The sequence below is a fragment of the Acomys russatus genome, chromosome 8 (genome assembly GCF_903995435.1).
Source record: "Acomys russatus chromosome 8, mAcoRus1.1, whole genome shotgun sequence".
NCBI lineage: Eukaryota > Metazoa > Chordata > Mammalia > Rodentia > Muridae > Acomys > Acomys russatus.
In genome coordinates, this window is record NC_067144.1 from 70450502 (window position 1) to 70472463 (window position 21962).

The 21962-nt window shown below is 48.1% G+C and overlaps 1 protein-coding gene across 1 annotated transcript in view; it reads left to right on the top strand.

Annotated features, from left to right (window-relative positions):
* Itsn1 (intersectin 1) overlaps positions 1-21962 on the top strand; it is a 184597-nt gene that overhangs the window by 136953 nt on the left and 25682 nt on the right. The window contains exons 26-28 of the mRNA XM_051150253.1: positions 1142-1263; positions 5462-5579; positions 7140-7331. Coding sequence (XP_051006210.1) covers positions 1142-1263; positions 5462-5579; positions 7140-7331 — 432 coding nt within the window. The remainder of the gene's footprint in view (positions 1-1141; positions 1264-5461; positions 5580-7139; positions 7332-21962) is intronic.

The window sequence follows — 21962 nt, forward strand, 5'->3', positions numbered from 1 at the left end:
GGAATTTAAAACTTGTCCTTGGCATGCCGGAGGAGCGTCCTCACCCCATACAGCTTCTCTGCTTAGGCTCTCGGCCAGAGACACACTAGTGTGGCGCCCAGCTTTTTGCCTTCCTGGGCTTACTGAGGCGCACCAGGCAGGCCATCTCTGCCCCTCATTTTGTGGTGGCCAGCCTCAGATTGTGCGACAGAGCCATGTGGGCTTGTTAAAGGGTTAGGATCTTATTCCTGCCCTTGTCGCTGCAGAACGGGGCGGGGGCATCAGTGTGGGGGCCTTCCCCCTTTCTTTCTGTCTTTCTGTAGTACTTCATTACTTCTTTCTTGCCATCCTTTCTTTCTTTCTGTCCTTTCTACTCTTCAAGTTGTTGCAATCGGGTGGGAGTGAGATGGAGGAGTAAACAGTCTGTCCTGTATCCACGGGTTCAGGGACCTGTTGCCTCAGCTGCCCCAGTGTCTGGGCTCTGGTCCTGGGAGTCTTCTCATAGGACCATTCAGAGTCAGGAACTATAGAACTAGTTACATATTTTTTTCCTTCTATGCTGAATTACTGTTTTTACATAAAGCTCTCATAACTCTGTGTGTCTCCTGTAACTTGAAATAAGAAGTTGAACTCATAGTTTCATGATTCAAACCAGAAATTCATGGATCATTCTCAGAGTATGAGGCAGGACTCAACCGATTATGTTGGTAGGAGTGAAAGAAGTCCTAAACCATGTGTAAGTGAGCTGCAGCCAGGCTCCTGTGGGTTTCTGAGGAAAATCTTAATTTCTCTTGTTAGTATCCAGGTAGAAGGAATCATACTCAAACTTATGGAGGTGGGGGAGCAGGTCCCTGGCCCTTCACTGGGGTTCATAGTAACTGTGGGGGGCTCTTTGACAAGAAGCCTGGTGAACAGGCAGGATGTGACTGCACAGCAAGGAGTTGGTTAGTTCCGGAGACCGTGAGGGGCCCTTGACCAGGTGGCTGCATTTGCACTGTGGCTCCTGGGAAGGGGTATCAGGGATCCAGAGCCCCAGCACGGAGTGGGAGCCAACAGGATGCTGGTCTCCATGGTATTGGTTGCTCATCCTGGGACATGGCTGTGTCTTAGCAATGCCTTCTCACTCTGACAGTACACCACAACATTTGATCTTGTTTTTCAGAAATTGCCCAGGTTATTGCTTCCTACACCGCTACTGGTCCTGAACAGCTCACCCTGGCTCCTGGTCAGCTCATTTTGATCCGAAAAAAGAACCCAGGTGGATGGTGGGAAGGAGAGCTGCAAGTTAGTGTCTCTGTGTTCATTTAAAACTCTCTAAGCGTGAATATGCAAAGCCCCAAGGAATCGTATTTCTCTGTAAAACATGAAGAACCATTCCCTGTGACCTCTGTACCTGATGAGGGGTGCATGTGTCTTATGCACTTGGTTCTGAGAGCTGGGGTCAGCTGAACATGTATTCTGTAGTTCCCCAAGCTCAGACTGGGGGTGCAGGAGACAGTGAGAATTTGTTGAATGGAATCTGGACCTGTACAGAGACATCCTTGTGTGTCATGCCTGGCACACAGAAGTAGAGTATTCCATATTCACGTTTAAGATGTGCTCACTTGGCTGGTGTCTTTTTGTGCAGATCACATCTGTCCATCGTATCATTTCCTGTTCCTGTGTTTCACATTATTCATGTCACCATTCCAGACACAAGGGCACTGTAGAAGGATTGGTATGCTATCACTGTGGTAGAGAGTCAGGATGCTTCCTGATGGGACTTCATGGAAGGACAGGAAAATGTGTGTGGTGGCTGGTGGCTCCATACAATGCTTGCTATTTGCAAGGACTTGATGATCACACAGTTGAGAACTAGGGTACCACCTATTCAGGTGTTAAAAAGATCATCACCAGTGGAGACAAACAGATGTTATTCATGCAAACATGCTACCTTAGTAAGGGCACAGGATCCATAGTGTCAGCAGAATTACAGCAGCTGAGGCTAATCCTGAGCAAACATAAGATAAATGCAAACTGAGGAGCATTTAACTAAAGTGGAACAGGGAGGGATTGCACACCTCAAAAGCATCAATGGCTAAACTTACAGAAAAAAAATTCTGAGTCTTACCTGAACTCTCTATGAAATGAAAATATGTGACACGATTGTAGGATGTAGAGACCAGATTAGACCAAATAACTATAGCATGGTTAACTTTACTAAAACATGCTTATTCTATAGTTCAATTTTTATACTGTGGCTCACATTTTTAATACATGCCTATTGAAATGTAGGGTTAAAGAACCATGATTTGGGAGCTGGAAAGATGGCTCAGTGATTAAGACCTGAAAGAGGTTCCCAGTACCCACAACAGGCAGCTTACAACAGCCCAGGGGAGCTGATGACCTCTTCTGGCCTCTTTGGGTACACATATGTACATGTAAATAATTATATATATATTGCATGTTCTGTGCACTGTCCCCGTAATTGCTACCTTTAGTTCTTATGGCAGCTGCAGTTGGCCTCTGTGTAGGGCTCTGCCTCTCAGGAGTGAGAATATAACATTTGAACTTCTTGTGTTCTGGAATCTTCAAGGATCCTGGACCCAGCTACACACACATGGGCACACATAGGAACAACTGTGCATAAGAGACTGGCCTGCTGGCTCTTGAGCAGGAAATGCCTTCCTCCTACTCTCCAGCTTCCTCTCTCTCAGTGCCCCCCAGCCTGAGGCTGCAGGCTCCACCTGGCTTTCTTCCATTGGCATTCTCCCTTTCTTCATGAAGGAGCGTGTGGGCAATGGCTCACCACACAGGCATTCCTTCGCGGCCTGCCAAAGGGCTAAGTTTCCCACCAGCTGTCTGGTTTTGTATACAAGGGACGCATACAGCGTTTCTCCTTTAAAGTCCAGCATTGGAGCCTGCGTAGAACACAGGAGGTCTCCGCGTGTGAACTGATAATTCATAGCGGCCCCTTTGTGGGAACTCAGTGTCCCGACTGAATAAGCCCATGACAACTCTGCTTATCACATTAGCTAGCGTGGCTCTGAGCAGGATGGTATAAGGCAGATAAGTCTGAGACAGAAGGGTGGGTACGGAGGACAGGGTGGTTAGAGCACAGGGAGCCTCCTCAGAAGGAAGGCGGACTGGCTTCCTCTGGGCATGGTTCTCGGCTCACAGCGTCCCGAGGTACTAGCCAGGAACAGTGTACATGTTGGAGAACCCTGAGTCCAGGAAATCCATTCTGCTTTGTGTGTGGGAAATGCAGAACTGTAGTGTGTCTGCTTATTTTAGACATGGTCTCACTGTGTACCCTGGGCGGGCCTGGAGCTCACTGTGTAAACTAGGTTGGTCTCAAAGTCACAAACATCCGCCAGCTTGTACCTCCCAAGTGCTGGGATTAAAGGCTTGCACTACCACTCCCGGCCTTGACTTACTTTTGAGACAGGGTCTCACTGTGTAGTCCAGGCTGGACTCAAAACTTGAAATTCTCCCGCCTCAGATGCTAGGATTGTGACCTTGTGCCTCTAGTCCTGATTCCTCCTCTGCTTTGGAACGTGACCCTGACAGACACGGAGAAGGCCACTCAGCCCAGCCAGCCATCCTGTACAGCTGTGCCGTGACTGCACTGGCCTTGTGGTCCATGTCTCTCCTGTTGAGAATGTTCTCGTGTCTGCTGTTGGCTTCCCTTCATCATTCCCACGTGCTCCCACCATACCTCTTCCTTTGCAGCAGCCTGTCTGCTCCCAGACAGCCACGCCCCTGGGCCTTGTGCCTCACTACCACCGGTCATGACATTCCTTCCCACTGGCCTCTGGGTCTCCAAGGGTTAGCTGCTTCTCCCAAAGGCCTCTGGGGCTCTTGCAGCCAGTAGCACTGCACTTTCCTCTGGACACAGGGCTGGCCTTATGTGCACGTCACGCAGTGCTTCCTCATTGGCGCTGATGCTATCACTTAGCCTCTCCACACGATTCTGTTTTTACATGTGGGTGATTGGCTCTGATCCTTAAAGAAGCACGTGTTTTAACCCTCATACTCCTGACACATCATGCAAAACAGTATGAAATGGCGCTGGGCCTCACCAAAACGTAGGCAGCTTGCTATGCTGTCCCTATGTGGAGAGTCTACACATGGAACCACAGTGGACAGCAGAGAGGAGTCCGTGATCTGCCCTTGTAAAGCTACCCAGGTGGGGCAGCAGAGTCGCTGGGAGCCACGTGGCACTCAGTGCAGAGCAAGGCGTCCATCTAGCCAACCAAAATCTGAGCTGTGTCTACAAGTCACCCAGGTTCTCCTCCATGATAAGTTGATCAGTCAGGATAGAGGGATGATGTGGTGGTGTTTGGTTTTATTTATTTACTTGGTGAATAGGTATTATAGTTATTATTTAAAATTAACAAAAAGTCTTCCTCTAAGCTGGGCATGGTGGCACATGCCTTTAATCCCAGCACTCAGGGAGGCAGAGGCAGGCGGATCTCTCAGTTCTGGGCCAGCCTGGTCTACAGAGTCCAGGACAGCTAAGTTATTTTTAAAGATCTATTTATTTATTTATTTTTAATTTTTGTTGTATGTGTGTGGCTATTCTGTCTACATGCATGTCTATGCACCATGTGTGCTTGGTGTCCATGAAGACCAGAAGAAAGTACCTGCTCCTCTTGAACTAGAGTTGCAGACTGTGATTGGCTGCCGTGGTGGTGCTGGGGTCTACTCCCGGGTCTTCACAGAGCAGCCACTGAGTTCAGTCTTCTTCCAGAGAGGTGTGCTTGCGAGCTCGTGTGCATTCATGTGGTGTTCTCTGCACTGTCTGACAGCTACATAAAGAGCTCAGGCATGGTACTGTAGCCCTGGGACTTCAGTGTATCTTTTCAAGCTCAGTTTAGGTACCTCAAAATCGAGAATAGTAACACTGTTGCCTCCTAGAGCTGTCCTGCGCCAAGGCACCCTAGGTGCTCAGCCTCTCATGGGGACTCATAGCATGCACCAAAATGTTTGCATTACCTGACTCTAGCAGCAAAATGCTAACTAGTTTTCTATCTTTTAAAAAATTAATTTTAATCTTAATGTGTATGGGTATTACCTAACACATGTCTGTGCACCACTTACTTGCCTTGTACGCGTGGAGACCAGAAGAAGGTGTCAGATAGAGTCTCCAGATACAGATAGCTGTGCACTGCTCCTCAGGGCTAGAAGTTGAGCTTGGATCCTCTGGAAGAGCCAGTGCTCTGAACCCTGAGCCATCTCTCCAGCCCTAGTTTTCTCTTAGCCACGCCACAAGATACGCTGAATGTGTGCTCTACACAATCCAGCCCTTGAGGAACATTCTGGGCTCCGCACACCAATGGCTGCTGTACTTTGAATGTAACAGCCACGTTTGATTTCTGTGAGAGTAAATGTCCTTCATATCCCAGCTCAGTGTGAGTGTTGTGTGGTGCCCGACTACAAAGCAAATTGTGTAAGAAAGATGGGCTTTAGTTTTTATAAAGCATTATTATTTTTTTCTTAGGCTCGTGGGAAAAAGCGCCAGATAGGCTGGTTCCCAGCAAATTATGTCAAACTTCTAAGCCCTGGAACAAGCAAAATCACCCCGACTGAGCTACCCAAGTCTGCAGCGCTGCCAGCAGGTAAGGCGCTTGCGGGCCAGTCCGCTCCACTCAGGTTTCTCATATGAAACCTTGTGTTAGTTTCACGTGTGCTTGGCTCTTGTATTTGCTCTCAGTGACCTTTCTGCACTGAGCACAGCAGAGCCCTTGTTAGCCTGTGCAGGGCATTAAAATCTGGGTTTTCTCTTGATTTCCTTCTAGCTATTTTCACTAGGATTTGGGCCATTGGGTTAGGTAACAGACAGGACCCCTAAAAATAAACTGCTGGGGCCTCAGAAGGTCAAGAGCTGGCACTGGAGCCATGGTTCTGTTGGCCATAATGTAAAAGACTGAACTACCTCCCCTGTGGCATTTGCTGGGGACAGAGGGGGCTCACCAATTGGACAGGATGCTGTGTGTGTTTTCCTAGAGGGCCAACCGAGGCAGGGGGCTGCGGCTGGCTCACCTGCCCTTTTCTGATCTAAGACAATGAGTTAGCTGTTCCACTGTTCTTGACAGAGCTCACGGTGAGGGCAGACTTCTGCTTTAGCTCTTTAGACCCCTATACTGGGTGGCATCTATGGAGAGTGTGAAAATTTTGTTTTGTCATCACCTGTGGTTGCATGTCTGTGCTTTTATGTCCCCTGTGAAACCAGCTTTAAATTTGTTGTCCTTGCAAGAACTGTCAGGACCTGTAAATGTGATTTCAGCTCAGACTCCCAGCTGGTCCTCTTTGCATGCGCTGAGGCCTTGTGTAGGCAGTGGGGTAGGGTGCCCTCTGAATCTGCTGTCCCCTGGGGAGACTTGGCAGAACCCTCTCCTATCAGCATGCAAGCCCCTCGCCATGGCTGAAGCCCCCAGTCATCTGCTGAGATGACTCTGTTCTCTCAGCTGGTGAGGTTGAGAACCCTGAAGCTGCGCATAGGTTGGTTAAGAGTGGTGAAGATGCTAGGCCGTGAGAGTGGGTGGGTCAGCCTGCCGTCTCTGAGCGGAGAAGGCACAGCAGAATCACCTCCTAGTGCACTGGTTTTACTTTTCACTGAGGCTGGAAGTGCAAAGAGATCAGGTGGTAGATTTAAAGGTTCCTTTTTTTTCTTTCTTTCTTTTTTTTTTTTTTTAAAGGCCACAGCCAGGGCTGCAAACTCAGTGGTAGAGCACACCTGCCTAGTGTGTGTGCGCCCTGGGCTAGATCTTCAAAATCACAAAAAGGACTTAAAATAAAAATAAAGGCCGTCAAGTGCTATGACACTGGCTGGCTGTGCTGTATGGGAACTGGGTGGTGCCAGCCTGACCTCCAGAGTCAGCACTGCAAGCCCTTCAGCTGTGCTCAGAGTAAGGTCCAGTTGTGTGCTGACAGTGCCCTGAAGGGGGAAGATGTTACGGACATGTAAGACAGTATAAAAGTGTTGCTATTGCCTTAAAATGTAATCGCTCATCTTCCTCCATTGCCCACACCCTGTGAAGCTCCTTCGGGTCCTCCTTCCGCCTCGCTCTCACCCCTTCTGAAGGGGAAACCATCCAGGAGGAATGTGTGGCTGCCAGTGGCCTGCTGCACACGTGCCACTGGCCGCGCAGCCGCTCACCCAGCCCTGTCTCCTGCAGTGTGCCAGGTGATCGGGATGTACGATTACACCGCGCAGAACGATGACGAGCTGGCCTTCAGCAAGGGCCAGATCATCAACGTCCTCAACAAGGAGGACCCGGACTGGTGGAAAGGAGAAGTCAATGGGCAAGTTGGGCTCTTCCCATCCAATTACGTGAAGCTGACCACAGACATGGACCCAAGCCAGCAATGTAAGTGCCCTGGCAGTTCTCTTCCGCTCCGCTCTGGTATCTTCCCGTAAAACATGCAGCATTGCTCTGATCTGCCAAGCTTGGTTTGCAGAACTTACAGGCAGACCACTGCTGCATTTGCAACAGTCTCTTTGAAGACCTTCTGTGATGCAAAACTATCTCATGGGGCTGTTGGTTTTGTTTTTAATTTTTCATTCTTTCTGTAGCATGTTCCCTTCCCTCCCCTCCCCACCCTTTCTTCTTCTTCTTCTTCTTCTTCTTCTTCTTCTTCTTCTTCTTCTTCTTCTTCTTCTTCTTCTTCTTCTTCTTCTTTCTCTCTTCTTCTTCTTCTTCTTCTTCTTCTCTTCTTCTTCTTCTTCTTCTTCTTCTTCTTCTTCTTCTTCTTCTTCTTCTTTTCTTTTCCTTTTTTTAAAAAATTGTTTTGGCACCATGCTGTGTACATGCCTGACTCATTTTCCTAGCTTGAATTTTGCTCATTGTTTTGTTTTGCTTATGTGTTGTTTTCCTCCTTTTTCTAGGAATCATATGTTGTCCATCCCCCCCTCAGGCTTGAAAGTCCTCAAAGAGACCCACTATCCCATATCACTGCCCAGAGGGATGATGGGAGATGCAGCCTTGATCATGTGACTTGCAGCATGATCACCTACTGCCTTCTGAGTAGAAGAACTCACTGCAGAGCAGTTTACCTCATTTGACCTTAGTTGCATGTGACCGCAGTGTCTGAGTCATTGCTGCAGAGACAGAAGCAGATTGCAAAAGTGCACAGGGTGGTGGGTCCTTTTGTGGCTTTCCTCGTTACGCAAACTGACTGCCTCGCCTCTACACGGGCGCTTTCAGTAGTTTTAAGATTATTTTTAAATGTGTATTTTAGCCTTTTAATAAAAAAAAAAATCAATCGATTATTTCTTTGCTATTTTGGTTTTGCAAAAAGACCCACTATCAAGGAATGCTGCATGTGCGATTAAAAAATTGTTCCAAATGTCCATAAATCTGAGACTTGATGTATTTTTTCCATTTTGTCCAGTGTTACCAACTAAATTGTGTAGTTTGGGGCTTCTCCCCTGCCGTAGAGCACAGAGGAGTTGGGTGTGCCTGTTTTGAAGATGTGTAGATTGAGCCTGACTAAGCAGAAGCTGTTATGCTTGTTTGTGATGTCACATGTACCTGTTGCGCATGTAACACATCTGTACTGAAGAAGTAGCTCTTCCACCGTGTACAATGCTCTCATCTAGCGCATTTAGTTTATTTTGCACAGTGACCTTGTAGCCACATGAGAAAGCACCTGTGTTTCCGTTTGGTCTCAGATTTATCTGGTTGCGTTGGTGTTTTGTTTTGAGTTTTTAATTTGGTGTGTTTTCATACCATAAATCAGTAAGACACCACTGCCAAGGTGGCCATGATCAGCAGTACCTACAATCTTAGTCTCTGTTACATGAAGTTTTACTCCGGTTGCTTTTCATGGAATATTTTGAACAAGTAATTTTCTTGACAAGAAAGAATGTATAGAAGTCTCCCTGCAATTAATTTCCAGTGTTTACATTTTTTAACTAGACTGTGGAGTTTCTACAGATTAATACGAAGCGGCGCTCCTAGTCTGTGTATGTGTTAACTGTGCTGCAGCTGAAGCCATGCGTGTCTCTAGACATTAGTTGGAAGCTCTCAATAAAAAAGCAAAGGACAAGATGCCCACTGCTGACAGCACAGAAAGTGGGTGGGGAAGCCGGAAGCACCATTTAGCTTCCTAGTAATTCGTGTAACATAGCGGCCCTCTGGGTTCCCTCCTGGGGAGACGCTTGCTGGCAGTTGTGTCATGGTCCTTCTCCCCTCACATGGTGCAGAGGACGGGGCAGCCCCTCCTGTCTACTTGCGCTTCAGTGTTTTCGTGGATATGAATGTAAAATATATAAATATATAAACTTGCGGCTTTAACCATTGTAATACAACCTTTTGGATTAGTTATGTGTATAGATAATTAAATTCTTCATATAAAAGTTAGATGGCAATGTCTCTGTGTTCTTGCTGTTGGAATCTGGCAGTGGTGAGGGGCACCACACAGACATAATCCTTGAGTGGCACTACCCCACCCCCTCCCCCGCCCTGTCCATATGTAAACAGTGGTTCCTTGCGGAAGCCTACCATCCAGCTTAGCTGTCAGCTCTCTCATTGGACTTTTAGTTTATGTTGTTGACACATTGACAGGTGTGTGATTGGCTTAGGGCACAAAACGCTGGTCCAGAAATTGTGTCATCATAAGGAACCAGTGAATGCCGGCGTACACGTGGAGAAAGGCAGACCTGCATATTCCCTGTTGTGTGGGGTCGTGTCGGCTAGGCATACTCTTGTGACCTCTACAGAGACAAATCAGCATGTACATGGATGACACTGTTAGCCATAGTGGACACATGGTTGATGCAGTCCATGAGAACCTCACTTCTCGGGCCTCCCTGCCCTTCCATTGCAGTTTTTCCAAGTTGGCTAAAGTGTTTGGGAAGGGTGTGATAAATCTGCCATGTGTTGAGTGCCCTGCTGGGTTCTGGAGAGAGAACAACTGAAAACAAAGTCCATGTAAATATGTGTGGGGTGTGTGTTAAGTCCTGTGGAGACGTGTGGCTGGATGATAGCATGGGTAGGCCATCCAGCACTTGGGGGGGGGGGAGCTGCTGCTGCAGGCAAAGACAGAAACACACACACACACAGACACACGGAATAATGCTGAAGTGGAGACCTACAGGGTTAAGGAGCCAGGTGGGGTGGAAGAAGAAGGGTTTGTATGGACCTAGATGTAAAGACCTGGAGGGAGGTGGGTGAGGGCCCATCCGGCCTCTCCTGCAGCAGTGATCAAGTCTACAGGCCTCATCTCTTCTCTGTAACAGTGCTCCTTCCCCGGTGTTGAGGTTGCTGGTGGGACGCAGTTGTCAAGGTGGGTCGGTCCCTCACATCTCACTCTCTGGTTCCCTCTCACCCTTCATTCCTCAGTTCTCCTTCCGGGTTTCCCCCACATCTCTCCAGTCTGCATGGACTGCAGAGAATCCATCTGACCCTGTGGGTGTTAGGCAGAGGGCCACTCCCTCCTGTGGGTAGAGGCTGGGGATGCCCAGCACAGTTCCCATATGACTGTGGTGAGCTCAGAAGCCCTGGCCTCATCCTACTGGCCACTATGGCTCCAGTTCATTTGGTTGTTCTGGCCCAAGTGGTCACCTCACGCATGGTTGCTGAAGTTGCCCTGAATGCTACTGCTAAAGAGATGCGCTCACCTGCTCTGTAAGCTCATCTCTCACACATCTGGGGCATGAACTCCCCCACAACTGTGTTCTTCTTTTTCCAGATATCTTGGTTATCCCCTATCGTCTCGACTTTTAAAGTTGGATTAAACAGTAAAGTGTCCCTTGGAGTTTAAAGATACTAGGTTTGGGGTTTGTGTTTTGTGGGTGCTTTAAGCGTTTTCTTTTTAACATTTATTTTGTGGTGTGTGTTGTGGTGTGTGTGTGTGTGCGTGTGTATAAATCCCTCTGGTGAGTGTGCCACCGTGCCCTACTTAAACAGCAATTTCACATGGTTCACCCCAATACGATCTTTCATTTCCTGGTATGTGGTGGGTTTAAGCACTCAAAACTGCCCATTGGGAGAGCAGAGCAGGCCACTGTAGAATAGGCCTGGATACAGATTCTTGACACATCACCTCATCCTTAGGAGAAGCTGAGTTGTCAACCCTGGTTTCCTTTCCCTTTAGCAGAAAAATTTCCCAGGAGTAGTGTGTGCTGAGGGCTATGGACTTGGGTCTGGGCATTCTTCACTCCAGCCCAGTCTCAGAAGCTTCCTACCCTCATAGCAACCCTGCTTCCTGGAAATGGAAAATCATTTCCGAGAGACAATGAATATTTTTTTCCTCTTGGCAAAATTGTAAATTAATCTGTTTGTTCCTTTTAGACCCAAAAAATACACAAGAGAAATTTTCTGGAAGCTACATTGAGTGTCCATGACACACACATACACACAGTAAATGCAAGGAAAATACCTGCTATTTTGTATCTGGTAAGATATAGGATAGTGGGGCTGGGGAGTGGCTCAGCAGTTAAGAGCACTGGCTGCTCTTCCAGAAGATCCAGGTTTGATTCCCAGCACTCAGCTGCAGCTCACAGCTGTCTGTGACTCCAGGCCTAGGAAATCTGATACCTTCTGGCCTTCAAAGGCACCAGGTACATGTGTAGTGGTGAACAGACAGACAGACAGACATGCAGATAAAACACTCACACACACAAAATATTTTTAAAAGAGCAAATAATAAATTAAAAATCATAGGATAGTAATAAAGTCCAGGGTTATGTGAAGATTTCTCCTTAGCCACCATTTCCTTGAGCCTCTTTTAAATGAAAGCCTTATGGAAAAAGCTAGATGGTTTGTTTCAGCCATTGCATTGAAGGGTCTGTTCTTCATTTTGAAAGTTCCCAGGCATTCAAGGCAAAAGCTCTGTTCTCTTCAGTGTGGCCATCGGTCTTTAAGACAGCACACTGCCTCCTCGTGCTACCTGCCTGCTGTTCTATGGTGTCAGGGTTCTGTGTGTCAGACGTAGACAGAAGGTGACTTCAGTGTATTTATCTGTGGCTTGTATTAGTTGTAGGGCTGAAGGGGGAAGTCAAGGGACAGCTAGAAGCAGATAGATTTGTGTGGAAGATTGTCACACACGTTGACGGGTACAGCTTTGATCTCTGCTTGGCCCATCATGCTGCAGGGCACAAAAAAAGACATGTCCCTTCCTTCAGCTTAGCCATATTTGTTAAGACCGTGCCTCCTTTCTCCCAAGTTCTCCAAACTCTGCCCCAGGAGGGGACAGGCCTTGGTGACCCCCAGTGTGCATGAGGAATCTGTGTGCTCCTGCAGCCTCTGGTCCCCCCACCCCCACCCCCTGTGCCCTGTGCCACTCCCTTTTCTTGATCTCTGTCACTCTTGCTCACTAGGCCAGGCCACACCAAGGAAGCAGAGAAGCGGGGAGGAGACAGAGATGTTCCCCGAGGACAGCACTGAGTTCTTAGAACCTGGACACAAGCCCTTCACCTGACAGTGAGGGCAGTGTGGGTCCAGGGCTCCCCTCAAAGAGGCTTTTCATTGCCAGGCTGGCCCTCTTTCTACTTGTACCATTTGAAAGCAGCGTCCCTGTCCATCCTGGAGCCTCACCTCCGGGCTGCATCTGCACAGAATTATCATCGGTGGTAGTCACTTTGGAAGATAAGAGTGGGCCCGCTTTCCTTCCTACAGTTCCTCTACCCCAGATTGAGGGCTCCAGTCATGGGTGCATGCTCTCAGTGCCTACTAGCCTACCTTGACCTTAAGCCCTTGACTGCAGCCCAGTTTCCCCAAAACGGGTATGTCCCAGATGCCCTCACTCTGGGCCAACTGTGACTTCTAAATTTTCACCGCTGGCTGTGGCCAGAAGGCCTCAGTGCCAAATATAGGAATACTACTTAGATATGACTTAATCTAATGGTTGACTCTGGGGAAATCAGCATAGCTGTACCTGTGGTCCTTGGTAGCATTAAAGGTATCCTAGGATGGCTATTTGAAGCATAGGTTCGAATCCCAGCTCTGCCACTTTATCTACTTTGTGGTCTTGGGCACATTTAAGCTCTTTGTACTTCACATAAAAACATCCACTGAGCATCCAGTACATAAAATATGGGGTGTTCTTGGGGGACAAATATTTATGCCTGGTGAGTGAACATCGTGGAAACCCCACGATTGGCTTCCAGCTGGCTTTCTTGCAGTGCCTTTAAGACCCATCAGCAGCTGTTTTTCCAGATGAGAGATTTCCTAGTGAGTGACAGCTCCCCTGACACATTCAAGCATCCTTGCAATTTTGCCCCGCTGACTTGCAAACAAATCATAGCCCCTTCCTTGTGGCAGCAGGGGCTTACCTGCATAAAAATCATTCGGAGCATCTGTCCCACAAGTTTGAACAATGCTGACACCCTGTCTCCCCAGCATACCCCTAGTGCAAGCTGCCTCTTTCACACGGCTGACAGTGAGGCGCCCAACCAGGGAAATGGAATGTGTAAGGCTTTTAAATACCACAGCCCTGGACTGTTGGCAGGCCCATGCAGCGCCCCACAATAAACCTGTCACAGATGTGTTGAGTCACTGGGTCCTGCATTTCTCATCACAGCCTTCCGTGGCCTTGTGTTCTCCTGCCAGCAGAGAATGGGATGTTTGGCCCCACCCCACCCCGCTAGATGTGCAAGCCACTTTTTTTTTAAAGTAGCCACACAGCTTGACTAGAGAGATGTGCACCCCAGAACAGCTGTGCCATACCACTTACCAAGAAGCACACTGCCATGCACCCTGCTGCATGAACCCAGCCATCCCTCACAGAGGCCTTGGCTGCCTCTGCTCTGTTTGCTGAGCCAGAGTAGGGAGGACAAGTCCCACCCAGCAGAGCAGGCAAAGCCAAGCAGAGATCTTGGCTGTCTGGGGCGTTACCTTGGAATCCCACAGCCACATGGGAAACCCTACATAGCTGTATCCTCCCTCAGCACCAGCCCTCACTGACTGTAATGGGAACCCTCACCCCTCACATCTTCAAGAGGCAGAAGAAAATCTGCCAGTAGCCCCCCCACCCCTGCCGTTTCTCCCTCTTACTACAGCAAAAAGCTTCAGAAGTCTTCAGACTTCAAAAGCAGAAGTCTGAGAGAAAACTTCCTCAGTTTCCCTTCTCCTGCTGTGTACACCCACACACACACACACACACGCACGTGCATGCACCCACGCACACCCAGGTATGGCCCCTGCCTGGCTCTGGCCATTGGAGCACAAGCTGCTGTGATACACACTTTTGAACCTGCAGGAATGAGGAGACACACCAGCAGACAGATCCATAGACTCATTCTGGCTCCTGGTGAATAAACAGGACAGAGTGTGACCAAAGGCCAGTGCTGTAGTGCAGGAGACACCCTAGGAGTCCTCTCCAAAATAGCTGTGGCTTCTAAATTGTCATCCCTGGCTTCAGCTAGGAGACCATGGTGCTGAATACTAGAATGCTTCGTAGATACAATTTAATCTAATAGTGGACTCCTCCAACCTGTAAACCCTTCTGGAACACTCAAGAGTCAGAACACACAGCTTCTCCCTCTGGCAGCATTCTGGCCTGCCTCAGGTGGAAGTGACGGTGGCATGGCTGTGGAGCCATCCCAGGTTCATGATTCAACCTACCTGGGTGTTTCCTCCTTCTAGTCAAGAGGTGACACGTGGGTACTTGGGTCCATAGAGCTGTCATCTGGCTCTACCCTACCTGTCTGGTCCTACCCAGCCCGAAACCATCCTTTGCCCCCATAGCTTCCTCCACACACCCTTCCTGGAATTTTTGCTTCAAGTTTTTAAACTATTGGTGCACTCAGTAACACATGCCCTGCCTCCACTTCCCCTACCCTGCTGTGCCATCCTCTCCACCATGATACCTTACCTTAAAGTCCTTTCATACAAATGACAAGCAGAACAGGAAGCTGATACATACCTACGTGGACACTAGGTAAGTCAGACCTTTATTTTTTTTGTCACCATGACAGGGCCCTAAGGAGGAACTCACAAGGAAGTGAGTTTCATTTTGGCCAAAGATGGTGTGCTCAACTTGCTTCATGGCTCTGGGCCTCTGCTGAGGTGGAACACTGTAGCAGTGGGAACATCTGGCAGGGCGGGGTCACTTACCTCATCAGGGCTTAGAAACAGTGATGGGAAGAGGCCAGGGACCAGATACCTATCAAAGGCCCCTTGTCATCTTCCCCCAGCCAAATTCCTTCTACATCTCCAGAGCCTCCTAGTAGTGCTAACAGCTTATGTCTCCATCCATGAGTCACCTGTCAGGGATTGGATGCACCAGTTGGGGACTGAGCACATGTGAGCTTTTGGTGGGTGTGTGATGGTGGTGGGGTCATCTGCAAACTGTAAGATGCACTCATATCCCTCATTAGACTGTAAGGTGCACTCATATCCCTCATTAGACTGTAAGATGCACTCATATCCCTCATTAGACTGTAAGATGCACTCATATCCTTCATTAGACTGTAAGGTGCACTCATATCCTTGCAGGCAGGGCTAGCCTAGCATCTCTAGATTTGTCACATCCACATTAAGAACACGGAGAACCTGGGTATGATGTGGCCTTTAATCCCAGCACTTGGGAGGCTGAGTCAGGAGGATCGTGATCCTTAGCTCTGTGACAACCCTCAAAAGTGCTTCCCTTCCAGTGTAGCCTGAACTGGGTCCCCCAGGATTCATAGGTCAAGGCCCTAACCCTGGAGACCATAGGATGTGACTGAATTTGGAGATAGTGCCTTCAAAGATGTATTTAAATGTTACAGTGAGGCCTACAGTGTCCCACTCCAATATAACAAGTGTCCTTCTAAGAAGAAACCACATCTGAATAGACATCATGTGTGGGTTTACACGCACACAGAAAGGTTCTGTAGGACACATGAAGAAAACAGGGTTATAAACCCAAGAGAGACGAACCCTGCCAACACCTTGACTTGATCTTGGACTCAAGCCTCCAGAGCTGTGGGAGAGTAAGCTTCTATTTTTAAAGCCTCCCAGTCTGGCCACCATGACACACAAAAACACCACCTGTCCAGCAAGGCAAAGACATGGTGGTTAAGAATGCGATCACAGGCCCTACTTCCTTTGTTTTTCTTTCTTTCTTTCTTTCTTTCTTTCTTTCTTTCTTTATTTATTTATTTATTTTTGGTTTGTTTTTCGAGATAGGGTTTCTCTGTGTAGCCTTGGCTGTCCTGGACTCACTCTGTAGACCAGACTGGCCTCGAACTCACAGCGGTCCGCCTGCCTCTGCCTCCCAAGTGCTGGGGCTAAAAGCGTACGCCACCACGGCTGGCTTCCATTGTTTTTTTACCAAGGCCTTCCTTGTGGAGTTATTTAGCTTCCCTGTGTCTCTGATTCCTGATATTCTCATGGTGGGCTAGGGTGGCTATTCCACAGGATTGTCAGTGCATTGATACATACAAGTGTCCAGAGCTTCCGGTTCAGCGTTGCTGTTTGCCATCGCAGTGTCGTCTGTCCACACCTATCCCTCTGGTTCCGAGTATCCACCCTGATTTCCCCATGCTCCCCCAATCCTCTGTCCATGACGTCCTAGTGCATGAGACTATAACAAAATACCTCAGGCTGGCTAAAGGATAAATAGTTTTTATTTGCTCATTGTTCTGGAGGCTGAGAAGTCCAAGGTCCAGGGGCTGCCTATGGTGGAGCCCCCCTCATGCATCGCCCCATTCCAGATTGATGGAAGGATTAAACAGCACACACAAGAGAGTTGGGTGTCTGTCACATGTTCGTATGTTTATCCCACCCCCTAAGTAACAGCATTGCTCTGTCCATGAGGACAATCATCCCTAATCACCCTGAAGTTCCACATCACCACAGGACAGTATCAGAACATTGAGGAACATGTCAGTGACAACAAAGTCCGACGACTCCAACTCCTCTCCAAAATCTTCCCAGACCTCGCTGGTCAAACCTACTGCCTCCTTCTTCAAAGCCCAATGAAAGCACGTCCCACCATGCTGCTGTGACACTTTCTTCTTCCCTTCATACCTGAAGGGTTTATTTATGGCCATTGCTAAGGAAGCCTAAGCTCCTGGGGGATAGGGCACATCAGAAGTGGGTGCTCGGGGGGCTGGAGAGATGGCTCATCGGTTAAGAGCACTGTCTGCTCTTTCAGAGGCTCTGGTTTCAATTCCCAGCAAACACATGGTGGCTCACAACCATCTATACCCTCTAATCCCCTCTTCTGGCATGCAGGTATACATGTAGATAGAGCACTCATATACATAAAATAAATTTTTAAAATTAAAAACAAAATCTTAAAAAAAAAAGAAGTGGGTGCTCAGAAAGCTAGAAGAACATGTACGGGGCCACAAATATAGCCAAGAATGAAGGGAAAATGCAGACTATAAAGGGCTGTGGTACCTGTTCCAGGAGTCCAGCCAGCATCAGAGAGCCAGAATGATGTGCTGCTCACTGCATTCACAGTCAGGGCAGAACAGGATATGGACTATCCCTATGAAGAATTTCATTTCCACACTTCTTCATGACAAGCCAGGGAGACCAGATGGCCCTTCTTGGGAGAAGCTGATGCTGACCTAAAGATTGTGGTGTTTGGGGGCTTCTTGAGTTTGTGACTGAATGAGAAGGCTAAATGGACTCTCCCAGAAGGACCCAGACATATGACACACAATAAGTCCCTTGAGACAGACCAGAGTGGGATACCTGGGCATGGGGATTTTTGATGCTATTGGTAGTATCTTCAGCCTCTCACCACAGGCCTCTCACTAGCTCCTGCTCTCTTACCAAAATCAAAATCAAATCCTGAGAATTCGCAACTCTCCTGTCCTAGGAACTGATGGCACCTGTGAGTCAACAAGGGTAGAGGTAGTCTAGGATGCCAAGGTTTCCAGAAGACCAGGACACAGCCACCTCACTCATCACTGACCTCAGTTCCAAGAACAGATGCTGGCTTGTTGCGGGAGCGTATGCCTTCTGGCTATGGGGCAGGAAGGATCCACAAAGCAGCTGTGGTCCAGAGATAAAACCAGAGAACGTGACATGGGCTACATCAGCTGCTTTTCTTACAGGACAGGCCACCCACATGCTGTTCTGCCTGCCATGCTGACTGGTTCTGAGCGACCCTTGCAGCACTGATGGGAACTCCAGGCATCCAATTACCATCTACTCAGCTGACACAGACCCAGGGCCACTTAGCAAGGGGATCTGGGCTGGATGTCCCTAGAAAAATCATGCTGTCCTTCCCTAAGATAAAACCATCATTTGGGCTCACACATCGCTCTCCTGGCCCTTCCTCATTGTGTCGCCCACCATTTTGTTTGTTCTGGCACTGCTAGCCCTGTGACACAGTCTTTTCTATGCCCCGCCTCTTCCACAAGTAGCCCTGGCAGGACCATTCTTTGTGTGTGTGTGTGAGTGTGCAGGCATGAGTGCATGAGTGTGTCATACCCAGAAGTGTTCCTCAGGAGGTTTCCACTTTAGTTTTTGAGACAGTGTCTCTCAGGGACACCTGAGGACTGCTAAGTCCTAAGCCAGGCTGGCCAGCCAGCAAGCCCCATGGATCTGCCCATTTGTGCTAAGATTGCAAGCACATAATACCATGCCTGGATTTTTTAAATGTATGTTCTAAGGATGGAACTCAGGTCTAAGCAAGGCAAATACCTCACCAATAGGACCATATTCCAGCCCTATCCCACTCTTTAATGTGTGCTATTTTTAGCTTACTTTTCCTGTGGAGTCTCCTCTAAGCTTGTGAGTTTTTCTTAGGATAAGAAACAGTATCTACTTATTTCTGTGTTCCCTCAACTTCCTAGAAACTTAATAAATATTTACTGACCAACTTATATTTTTTGGCTCCTTCATAACAGGAACTAGGCTTGTTTGTTTACTTTGCTCAATGTTTAGCTGCTGTGGGAGCTCATTTAGGTTTCAAAACTACACTGAAGAGAGGAGGTTTTTCCTGTGTGTGTGTGTGTGTGTGTGTGTGTGTGTGTGTGTGTGTGTACGCCCACGCGCACTACGTGCTTCTATATCCTTTGAAATTCCACAGTATCTGTGGGCTCATGTTTTGTTGTAATAAAAGGATTTCAGCTCTACTGGTCATATGAGTGATGACTGAGGGGCATACAATGACCTTTTAGGCTGAGATATTTTTCAAGTTTCTAGTCCTTCCAAAGGGATATTGCAGCCCTGTCCTCTCTCATAAGTATATTTTAAAAGCCTATGTAAACTTGGGAACCTATATTAGGAATTTCCCGTGGGCTTTAATAGTAGGTTGTTTTTTAACTTTTTGGAGTTCTTACAATATTATTTCAGCTGTGGGCCAATTTTAGTTTTGAGACACCCTTCATCCCTGCTCCACAGCCATAGAAAATGATTTGCTACACTTTGTCCTCTCATCTTTCCCCAAGTCAGGACAAACTGTGTGTATCCTGGTACCCAAGGGAGAGAGGGCCACACCCTTCTACCCCCTAAAGAAAACTTCTAATTTAAATGACTTCTCCACTTGCCCTGCTTTGAATAATGGAAGGTTTTGTTTTGTTTTTTGTTTTAAACCCTCTTGTTTTTCTAAATATTACACTTTCAAAGGAAGGATATTTTGGGTTTGGAATGCTTTTTTCAAGTCTTTCATCATTCTCTGAGTCTGGAAATCACCTCCACAGTATCCCAGGGTCAGTTTAGTAACTAAAAAAAAAAAAAAAAAAAAAAAAAAAAAAAAAAAAAAACCTCAAGCTAACATGGTTGCTGTGTAATGTGGAAACAAGCCTCCTCATGAAATCTTTGCCTTTGACTGTGTTCTGGGTACAGAGACCAGCATGGCCAGTCCACATCTCTGGAAAGACTGCAATTAGACCTGCCTAGGGTGGGATTCTAGAGGTAACTGCCCAGACCCACAGACATCCCCAGCCTCTCAGTTCTCACCTGGGAGATGTAGGTTTGTAGATCCGAAGGCTGGTCTGTCCAGGACAAGGTGTTCTGTAGCCCTCAAGTGCCCTGAGCCAAGTGTCTCTGCATATTCTGCCATTCTCCCAAACTTGTACACAGACAACCTTCTAGAATCTCAAAGAGCCAGGCATCTCTCCCAACAGGACCTTGTTTCAATTTCTTGGTCATTCTTTCATCTTTTGGTCATGCCACTTCCTTGTTATAGAAAGTAGCTGGTGTTTCTCTGTGGGGTCTACTGGTGGGTGGTGTGGGTCTGTCCTATATATTTAGCCCATTAGTCCTGGGTCGGCCTGACAAGTCCAGCCGTTGCTTTCTTGTTAGAACAAGAATACACTCAGCCTTGGGGGTGGTATGCAGTAACCTAGACCTGGTATGCTAGAAAGGTGGCAGTGTCATCTTTTTCGCCTGGGGTGAAAGTCAGTACCACCTTCAACCTGGGGCACAGTACCACCTTCAGCCTGGGGAGGGGGCAGTACTAGTTTAGCCACAGGGTAGAGGGTGGGGGTGGGTGGGCAGCAGTACCATCTTCAGCCAAAAGTGCCAGCATTACCTGGGGCACAGAGAGGAACGGCAATGTCAACTTCAGCTCCAGCCTAGGAGGCAATAGCATGCTTAGCGGGAAGGGGGAGGGGCAGGGGACACGACGCAGACTTTCACTAGGGGAGGAGTCAGCACCATCTCCAGTTCTGAACCATTGAATCTCCGAGGTCTGAGATGGACTCTGGAAGACCGGCATCTCATTTCATCCTAAATCCCCAGCATGCAGCACAGCTGGTGCCAGAGTCCTGGTGATCACAAAATCACCAAAGGAACAAGGGTCTCAAACAGGCTGGTCTTCTGTTTATTTGCTTGTTTGTTCGCTATGTTGTTGTTGTTGGAGGAGGAGGAGATGGGGCTTTCTCTTATGTAGCCCTGGCTGTCCTAGAACTCACTATTTAGGCCAAGCTGGCCTCAAACTCAAGAGATCCACCTGCCTCTGCCTCCCATCCAGGTGTTGGGATTAAAGGTGTACGCCGCCATACCCAACTTGCAAACAGGCTTTTGAAGCCAATAAAATGGTATGCAGATTGTGGGTATTTCATATGGTTCACAGGAGTTGGTTTGCTCGGTCCAAGCCTACAGGACCCATCAGGTCCCCAAGGGAACTGTGGTCTAAAGGGACATTTGTGAGCCTTGCCTATTCGCTGCCACTGATGCTGGAGAGATGGCTCAGAGGTTAAGAGCACTGTTTGCTCTTCCAAAGGCCCTAAGTTCAATTCCCGGCAACCACATGGTGGCTCACGATCATCCGTAATGAGATCTGGTGCCTTCTTGTCCGGGACAGGTGCACATGCGGGCAGAATACTCTTATAAATAATAAATAAATCTTAAAAAAAAAAAAAAAAAAAGACTTCAGCAATGCTGAGTGGACAGAGGTCGCTGTCTGTGCAAGAATTCTAGGATCCCTGTGGACAGGAATTACCGGGAAGCACCAAGAGACTGCGCCCAGAAATGCAGGAGCCAGTCAGCCATTGACCAAGAAGTGGCCTGAGTCCTGGGTCCTTGGACTCACCCTTAAGACAGTGGGCAAAAGTAGGGCAGGGACAGGTATGCCTCCCAACTGTGCAAGCGTTTCCTAGGTGACTTGCTCATGAAAAGTTAAAGAATAAAGAAGTGGGGGGATTCTCTCAGCTTCCCATAACCCTGCACTCACCCAGCTGCTGGGGGACACTCAGGTCTTGCTTCTTTCTGGGAGGCACTGCTAAAGAGACTGCACCCCAGGCTAGGACATTTAGGTGGCCGAGCAGGAGGCCCAAGTTCAGAGTCAAAAGCGGGCCACGCTGTCACACTCACCTCGCAGCTCTGACGTCAGGCTCAGCCACCTGGCGTGGATGGAAAGGTGTAGAGAGTGTTACTACAATGACAGCTTATTTCTGATGGTTTCCTGGCTGCCTTGACTATCCTGGCCTGTTCTGTTCCAGTGAGAGACACTACACCACGCAGAAAGGGTAACTGGCCAAAGGAACAAGCAAAAACTAAGATTATTAGGAGGCAAAAAACAGTTCACCAAGAAGTCTGTGACATCACTGTGATGCTATCTACAGAAGCTCTCAGCATCTATATGTAAGACTCTCTCAGTCCTGAGCC